Genomic DNA, 9,738 nt, shown 5'->3' with positions numbered 1-9,738 from the left:
AATATTCCCTATAGCCTACACTCCAGTTATAAGTCATCAATTTGTTTTGTGTGCTTTAGAGATTAAAATTAAGATGGTGATATTAATGGCAATAAATCTTTAGGTTGTTATTTTTTTATTCTTTTTCTAGTCTCCATATATGGGATATTAGAAAACAAACACCTATTTCGTTATCTTGTTATGAGGTTGAGTACACAACATTAAAGAAAGAAAATAAGTAGTTTGGATTCAAAATATATCATGGGAGCTTACCCTTGCTCATTGTTGTGCTACTACCACATTTTAATAACATGTTTCATACATATTGGAAACAATTTTATTTTTCATGTTATATTAAAGTATTTAAAAAATTCATATCAATTGTGTAGACACCTAAAATTGTCCTATCTAATTAAATAAATACTTTTATTTATTTAATTATTTTATCCCAAGTCTTCTATTAGTTAAAAATATCTTTATTTATTTAATTAATTTATTTAGCCTCTTCTAACACTTTTCTAATTTAAATAAATATTTTTATTTATTTAAATTATCCTTTTCCTAAATTAAATAATATTTTATTTATTTAATTTCTCCCACTTCTTCTATTAATTAAATAGATCTTTATTTATTTAATTAATTCACTATCCTTTTCTACCCATGACACATGTCATTCATCTATTAATTCCTACACCACCTACCTTCTCATTATTTTCTTATTTCTTCTATCTACCCTTTAATCCTACCCGACCATTAATCCTCTTCGCCTTTTAATCTTATCCCTCCATTTCCTAAAGTGTCTTCTATTATGCGATCAAGCCCTCTTGTGATCAACCTATCAATCACAATCCTTTCTTTGTTGAGCTTTTGTACACACATACAATTTGAGAAAAAATATATTAAACAAGATCAATGGAGATAGGAGACAATGGAGATTGAAAACCTACTTGACATGTGAATGGTAATATTGTTTTATTTTGATAATTTATATGATCTTAGGTATTTTCATTGGTGTATGGTGGATGTTTCACTGTAGGACTTAGATTGTTTGTGGTTGGATCTCTATGGTTTTACAATAACTTTATCATCATCACTTTTCACAGTATAAAAATTGCATTTGAGATCTCGATCAATTTGGGATTATTTTGATTTTGGTTCTTAAGATATTCTATCTTTGGGCAATACAAAGACAATACATAATAGCAGATTTTCTGTACAGGCATAATGTAGAATGTAACCTAGCTTCAAGACAAACGAATCCAGTAGGCCACGCTTGGAATTCCATTATTAACCATGTAGTACCCCGCTGGCGCCGTCACAGAATTGGGATATAGTGGAAATCAATAATGTCAAAGAAATTCTCTATAATTATGTAGAAAATAGGTCTTTCAAGTTCTTAGAGAAACTACAAACTATTACAGATTTCTAATCTAGCCATTAAAAGACAGGCGGATGAATTGTTAGCTGTAACAGTTGGATTGTAATATAAATTTTCAAAGTTTTATCTCAATTTTTTATATAATTTTTTTATAATGAACTTCAATTTATGTTTGGATTACCTAGTTTTAGTGTCCTTCAACTGTGATACTGGCTATATTAACTAATATCAGTTTATCGTAATATTACTGCAAGTGTAAACATCACTTTCAAATTGCTTTCTACCTTCCAGCTGTCAGACATGCTTCTTATTTTCGACAGTGAGCATTACAGCATTGTAACCAGATATTCTAAGAAAAACATCCCCATTTGAATTCGACTTTTGTCTCCCCCTTTCTATTTTGTGGTCCCTAGTTTCCTATGGTTAGATTATAAATTGAACGGTTATCAACGGAAAAAATATTTGATAACAATTAAGAAGATTATATTATTATATATCTGGAAAATATAATCTTTATAAGAAATGTTTAGAAAATACGAGCAGAACTAGTTATAGTTACTGTTGATTACAGTCGGCCTGAGGTGATAAACAACGCAGTGTTCTTCTGATTTTGGTGTTTACAATATAAGAATGGCCACACATTCTCTATCTGCAGTGCTGTTTTACGCCACTACAAATACAATACATAATAATAATACTAGATTTTCTGTTCAGGCATAATGTAGAATGTGGCTTACCTTCTAAGACAAATGAATCCACTTCGCCACACTTGGAATTCCGTTATTAACCACAAAAAGCATGTAGTACCCTGCTGGGGCCGTCACGGAATTTGGAGGTGCTGTCACCTCTATAAAGTATTTCCCTCCCATTGATTTCAAAGAATTTGCAGCTAGAATCAGCAGCCTCTGGTTCATTGAAAATGAATGAGTTGTGAAAGAAGGCGCGTACAAATGGAACGCAATATTGTAGGCAGTGTAACTGAAAACAGTGAACTGCAGAGTGAACTTTTGGCCATACATTAGTGAAGAAGAAGATAAGGCGACTATAGTAGGCCTGTAGACCACATAAGAACTATCCAAATAATAAGGACTGTATGCTTCCAAACGGAGCTCTGTCGGATAAGGAATTCCAGACAAAACGTACCCAACGTGGGGATTGGATCCGCCGACCAAAATCCGTCCATCAGGCAAAACACTTGCACTTGAATGATACATTCTTGGAATGGTGGAGGGCGCCAAAGTGGAGAATCGATAACCGGGAACAGAATTGGGTTTATAGAGGAACGGAGCTAGAGCTGGATCCCTTCCCAGTTCCCACCCGGCAGTTCCTTGTTTTGCCCCATTTATAATGAGAATCTCTCCATTGGGAAGAATGAGCATGTCGCTCAAAACCCTTGGACTGGGCATGTTCTCCATTGCCCACCCAGGGTTTGCATCTGTAATGACAATTCGTCCACAGCTCTGAAGCGCAGGGAGAAAATTTCCCTGGTTTGCAGACGTGAAGCTGTTGTCAGGACCACCACCACAGATGAGGATTTCAACCTTTTTGAACCCATCAGAGGCAGTCAATGGCAGCATAACAGACGAACCGCAGGAGGGGTAATTCCTAGCCCCTCCTAACATCGTGGGAAACTTCTTTACCACACGATTTGTTTTGTAGTCGAGCAATATGGAGTCCTTGTTGGCAAAGATGAACAGATTCCCGTCGGAGGAGAGATGAAGAAAAGGATACAGATTATTCTCCACGTTGACAACAAAGGTCTGCATTAAAAACGGTAGATTATAATAACTTTCTCCAGCTTTCTTCGACACGAACTCGTAGGAGAAAGCCCTGTAGAAATTCTATTGCAGTCACTGATTATTAATCTTCTATCTCATAAAAATTATTTAACTGCTGAAAATAAATTTACAGCTGAATATTGAAAAATAACACAACTGCAACTTTACTAAAAATACGGAAAGAAATAAGCAACACAAGGACACAATATTTTTGGACAATCGTCCCTGGAAAAACCCCTAAGGGAAAACCAGTTCTACAGATGGAAAATATATTAATCTTCAGCAATATAAGAATTACAAAAGAATTCCTTGCCTCTTACTGGCAGAACTCCGACAAACTCCTAATATCTTCTGCTGATATCCTCCACTGCTATATCAATGCTATCACTACGCCTCTTACTAACACTGCAAGACTATTTGCTATCACTGCAAATTCTTCTCAAAACTTCTTATATTCCAAATGACCCATGACCCCTTTTTATACTACTCTATTGGAAAACCAACGGCCGAGATTAATTCAAACCAACGACTGAGATTAAGACAACTCAATTGACCAATAACTAATTTTGGCTATAAGGTGTCACCTAAAAAGAGCCACTATTAAATAACAATTTTTATTATCCTAACAACACTTTTTGACAAAAACAACCATTTTCTAATTCTAGGTCAGGACGAACAGCTGTCCAAAACTACCCATAACTAATGCTGTTATTTCTTGGTAAGGACGAACAGCTGTCCAAGCTACCCATAATTAACACTCCCTCTTAGCGAGGAAGCTGTTCTGCATGACACCCATCTTATCTCTAAAGAAGATGAATTTTGCCTTCCCCAATGCCTTTGTTAGAATGTGTGCTACCTGCTCCTCTGTAGGTATGTACTGTAGCTAAACAATCCCCCTCTGTACACAATCCCTGATGAAGTGATACCTGATGTCTATATGTTTCGATCTATCGTGAAACACTGGATTCTCAGTCAACTTGATGCAACTCTGATTGTCGCAGTGTATCACCGTAGTCTCAACCTTCTGACCAAACAAGGCTACTAGAAACTTCCGAAGCCATATAGCTTCACACGTTGCCATGCTGGCTGCTATGTATTCTGCTTCTGATGAACTCAAGGCCACAGATTTTTGCTTCCTACTGAACCAAGAAACAACTCCTGATCCCAAGCTGAAACAACATCCTGAAGTACTCCTTTTGTCCGTTGTACTGCCTGCCCAATCTGCGTCAGTATAGCCTATCAATTTGATACCTTCACCTCGAACATATCTGATCCCGTACTCAACTGTACCATGAAGATAATGCAACACATGCTTAGCCGCCATCCAATGCACTCTCTTTGGCTCTACCATGAACTGACTAAGAGAGTTTACTGTAAAGGCTATATCTGGCCTAGTGTTGACCAAATACATGAGCGAACCATTCAGCTGCCTGTATAGGTGGGATCAACATCCTTTTCCTTGGATGCATCTACCTTCCTCCAATTAGTGATCATGGGTGTAGACATGGCTTTGCAATCTTCCATCTCGAATCTCTTCAAGATTTCAATGCAATATTTCCCTTGACCAAGGAAAATCTCTCCATCAGTCTACCACACCTCCATGCCTAGAAAGTAGTGCATAAGTCCCAAATTCTTCATCTCAAACTCTTCTGCAAGGTCCCTCTTGCAATCCTCTATGAGCCCTAGCGCACCAGTAAGAAACAAGTCATCCACATATAGAACAAGAATGAGAACCTCACCCCCAACCACCAAGTAGTAGAGGTTCGCATCAGCCTCACTCTTCACAAAGCCCATTTCCTGCAAGTATGTATCAATGCGCTCATACCACGCTCTGGGAGCCTGCTTGAGTCCGTATAAGGCTTTCTTTAATCTGCACACGTGGGTCTCTTTGCTGTGTGATACAAAGCCTTCTGGTTCTTCTATGTATACCTCCTCCTTTAATTCTCCATTAAGGAATGCTGTCTTGACATCCATTTGATGGATCTGCCATCCCATCTATGCTGCAAATGAGATTACAGCTCGTATAGAAGTATACCTGGCCACAGGAGCAAATGTCTCCTCATAGTCTATTCCCTCCTTCTGAGAGAACCCCTTGGCCACAAACCTCGCCTTATATTTCTCGATGCTACCATCTGCACCATGCTTTATCTTGAAGATCCAACGCGATCCAACTACTGCTCTATCAGTTGGTCTAGGCACTACCTCCCATACATCATTCTGCATTATTGAGTTATATTCCTCAACCATAGCATCTCGCCATACCTGATGCTTTGCAGCTTCCTGATAGCTGGAAGGTTCACTATCTACCAACTGGCTGACTAATGCCACATAGTCATTGAACTTGGCTGGTTGTCTCCTCTGTCTTGTACTCTTCCTAGGAGCTCCCACAGACTCCTGAGTATCCCTTTGTATGTCTTGAACCTCATGGTTCCTACTGCCAAATGTAGAGGATGAAATATCAACCTCTATATCATCTAGATGCATATCCTGCTGCACCAGTTGCTCCATACTCTGTGAATCTTCACTACCTGAGTCTATGCTTATACTAGTAACTGTACTTGAGCTTTGCTGTCCTTGACTTGGACTTGGAGCTTTCATTGGCTGCTCACTCCGATCATCTGCTAGCAAATCTCTGGATCTTCTAAACGCCTTGTCCTCCATGAACTTGACATCACGTCTGACAATAATTCTTTTGGTCCCTGGAATGAACATCCTATATGCCTTTGAAGTTTCACTATACCCAACAAAGTACCCCTTCTCTGTAGTCTGATCTAACTTGGTACGTGTGTCTCCAGGAATAAGGCAATATGCCAAACTCCCAAATATCCTGAAGTGACCAACATCTGGCTTCTTCCCCGTGAAAGCCTCCTCTGGTGTCATTTTCCCTAGTACCTTGTGTGGAACCCTATTCTGAATGTAGACTGCTGTACTACATGCTTCTGCCCATAAGTAGCAGGGCATGTCTTGGTCATGTAACATAGCCCTTGCTGCCTCTGAAATAGAATGGTTCTTCCTCTCAGCAACTCCATTCTGCTGTGGATTGTAAGGAACAGTCCACTCTCTCTTGATTCCTTCTCTGGTACAGAAATCCTGGAAGTCATTTCCTTTGTACTCGCCTCCATTGTCTGACCGAAGAACCTTTATCTTCCTTCCTATTGAGTTCTCCACAAGAGCCTTGAACTCTTGGAAGCGACTGAAAACCTCATCCTTGGTCTTCAAGAAGTATATCCAGGTCTTCCTGGAGAAATCATCAATAAAGGTAACATAATACTCATATCCTCTGAGAGACTTTGTCGACATTGGTCCACATACATCTGAATGTACTAGATCAAGAACACCCATAGATCTGGTGTCACTCCTTGGAAAAGATGCTTTCACAAACTTTCCCAACACACATCCCTTACATACATCATCATACTCTGTGCTAACCTCTGGAACACCTGTCACCATCTCACGAAGCAATCTAAGTGCTCCATGATGAATATGGCCCATCCTCCTATGCCATAGCTCTCCAAGATCTCTAGCGTTACTGCTGCTCATGAGTGCCTTAGGAGTATCAAACTGCAACCTATAAAGGCGACCACTCCTAACTCCAATAGATACGGGTGATTTCCAATCTTTATGCTTAATCAAAACATGCATCCCTCTAAAGAGAACATTATAACCTTTATCCTGAAGGACAGATATAGAAACCAAATTCATACCTAAGCCTGGCACATGCAACACATCATGAAGAGGAATTACCTTTCCATTCTCCCTCTGAAGCTGAACAGTCCCTTTCCCAACTGAGTTGAGCTTGGACAAGTTCCCCATAGAGATCTGGATTCTGGTGTTCTCCTCCTTGTAGCTGGAGAAGTACTCTCAAACTCCTGTCATATGAAATGACGCCCCACTATCTATATACTAGACACTCTGTGAGGTTGAGCTAATCATACAGGCTATGAGTGCAAACTCATCCTCCAATCTACTAGAGAGCTCCTCTGCACTTGCTGAAGCTGCCACTTGGTTCTTTCCCTTCTTATCTTTCTTCCTTTGTGGGCTATCGCTAACATAGTGGCCAAACTCATGACAACCAAAGCACTTGACCTTAGATAGGTCCTTCTTCTTCTTTTCAATTTGTGAATTTGCTCCTTTGCTAGATCCCTTCTTTGTTTTCCCTTTTCCCGCTAGGGCAACATTTTCTTGTTCTACCTCACTTTTCTGACTCTTATTGTTGGCTCCATTAACAAGGCTTAGTCTAAGCTCCTCCTGAGTGAAATCACTCCAAAGTCGATCCCAACTTGGTAAGGTGTCTCGTCCATTAATAACCTGAACAAAGACATCCCATTGCTTAGAAAACCCATTTAGGGCTATTCTTACTAGCTCGTCTTCATTTGGCTTATCTCCAACAGCTTCTAACTCGTCCTTGACAAGTTTAAGCTTGGTGAGGTAACTTGTAACATCTTCTCCTTTGTTCATCCGGGTATTCCTCAATTTTTCTCTAAGAATCAGCTTCCGGTTAGTGGTAGCATTCTGGTACAGATTCAGAATGGCGTCCCACATCTTCTTCACTGTATCTAACTCTGCGATATGTGGAACAACATGGTCCTTGACACCATCAAGGATTATCCTCCTCGCCTTGGCATCATCCTTCTTGTATGCTGCAAGTTGTACTAGATCTGTAGGTACAGCTACAGTACTGGTAACATATTCCTTGATACCATTCTCTTCCAGCAGTAAAGAAATTCTGGCTTTCTAGACACCAAAATTTGAGGCACCATCCAATCTGTCCTGATCTCTCAAACCTGCTGAGGCCATCTCAAAGAAATAAAGGAAAACAATAACTCGAAAGAGGTCAAACTCAAATTTCTTTCCTTTGCTTAGGGTAAACCTTTTCTACCCTCAACAAAGCTCTGATACCATGTAGAAATTCTATTGCAGTCACTGATTATTAATCTCCTATCTCATAAAAATTATTTAACTGCTGAAAATAAATTTACAGCTGAATATCGAAAAATAACACAACTGCAACTTTACTAAAAATACGGAAAGAAATAAGCAACACAAGGACACAATATTTTTGGACAAATATCCCTGGAAAAACCCCTAAGGGAAAACCAGTTCTACAGATGGAAAATATATTAATCTTCAGCAATATAAGAATTCGTTAAGAATTCCTTGCCTCTTACTGGCAGAACTCCGACAAACTCCTAATATCTCCTGCTGATATCCTCCACTACTATATCAACGCTATCACTGCGCCTCTTGCTAACACTGCAAGATTATTTGCTATCACTGCAAATTCTTCTCAAAACTTCTTATATTCCAAATGACCCATGACCCCTTTTTATACTACTCTATTGGAAAACTAACGGCTGAGATTAATTCAAACCAACGGCTGAGATTAAGACAACTCAATTGACCAATAACTAATTTTGGCTATGAGGTGTCACCTAAAAAGAGCCACTATTAAATAACAATTGTTATTATCCTAACAACACTTGTTTGACAAAAACAACCATTTTCTAATTCTAGGTCAGGACGAACAGCTGTCCAAAACTACCCATAACTAATGCTGTTATTTCTGGGTAAGGACGAACAGCTGTCCAAACTACCCATAATTAACAAGCCCGTCTGCCTCCCACAACAATCACTCTGTTATCAGGAAGGATCTGCGTCGAAGAATACCATCGATTCTCTGCAAGCTTGGTGGGCTGTGAATCATTCCAGTCGCATGCAGAATTGTTGCATGGCTGGAAATAACGAACAGCCTTTCCGCCGTCGTTGTATCCACCCGTACTAACCAACGTGCCGTCAGCAGCGAAAGAAGCACAGGAGCACCATGTGTCAGTCATGACCATGAGGGGCCTGAGGCTGTTGGAAGCAATGTTATATTCTATGGAATGCGCCCAGCAGTCGTGCTTCAGAGCCAAGTCATTCGCATCGTTTCTGCACCGCCCCTTGTCCAGCAGAAGCTTAGAAGCACCGTAGTCTGTTCGATCGAACATAACGACTGTATCTTTGTAGGTCGTGGTCATATGCATAGCTGACACGCCTCCATTGCTTACGACCAGCTTCCATGAGCCTGGCTTGACTTCCACAGCCCGCCCAACCGACACACCCCATAGGAAAACAACGCACAACACAAGTTCAATCATCCTCGCCATTATTTACTTTCTTTTGAGCTTTTCAGTCTGTGATGTTCTGAGGTTGTTTTATATACACGCCTGGAAAGAAATTTTGCCAGCTGACATGTTCTGAGGTACGATGATAGTGGAATGTTTAAGGGGCGAAATCAAGTGTCAACTTTAACCTCGACGGACATGCCAATTGCCAGGCTGAGTGACGGCGAGAGCTGGACATATGCCAATTTATAGCTGGTTTTCAATTTAAACTGAGCAATAGAGCCAAAACTGGCAGAAACAAAAATATCGTTATTTGGTAGCCCATTCTGCACCGTTCGAACACATAATGGTGCACATGTAGATGGTTCCTTGTTGGTGCTGGAGCTAAGGTTAGGAAACGTCCCCATCTACAATAATGTATGAGATTTAAGCTTTTAATGGCATCCACAAGAAGAAGTACTCAGAGACTTGCGTGCACTATGAAGGTTATATATAAAAA

General features: G+C 39.8%; 1 protein-coding gene across 1 annotated transcript; it reads right to left on the bottom strand.

Moving 5' to 3' along the window:
* Nucleotides 1–2,097: 2,097 nt before the first annotated feature.
* On the bottom strand, nt 2,098–9,440 carry LOC131034134 (aldehyde oxidase GLOX-like). The gene is made up of 2 exons (XM_059209446.1): nt 8,745–9,440; nt 2,098–3,198 (listed from the first exon to the last, which is right to left on the bottom strand). The coding sequence occupies exons 1-2, from the start codon at nt 9,279–9,281 to the stop codon at nt 2,098–2,100; spliced, it is 1,638 nt and encodes a 545-aa protein (XP_059065429.1). The 5' UTR covers nt 9,282–9,440.
* Nucleotides 9,441–9,738: the final 298 nt, after the last annotated feature.

Source organism: Cryptomeria japonica, chromosome 1 (assembly GCF_030272615.1).
Source record: "Cryptomeria japonica chromosome 1, Sugi_1.0, whole genome shotgun sequence".
Taxonomy (NCBI): Eukaryota; Viridiplantae; Streptophyta; class Pinopsida; order Cupressales; family Cupressaceae; genus Cryptomeria; species Cryptomeria japonica.
This window is presented reverse-complemented; position numbering and strand designations above follow the sequence as displayed.

What these genes read in the sequence shown, in the direction of transcription:
- LOC131034134 (XM_059209446.1), bottom strand. Translation starts at nt 9,281, where the DNA reads ATGGCGAGGATGATTGAACTTGTGTTGTGCGTTGTTTTCCTATGGGGT. An exon ending in TTGTTGTGGGAGGCAGACGG is followed by an intron (nt 3,199 to 8,744) that starts GCTTGTTAATTA and finishes TGACTGCAATAG; the next exon opens with AATTTCTACAGGGCTTTCTC.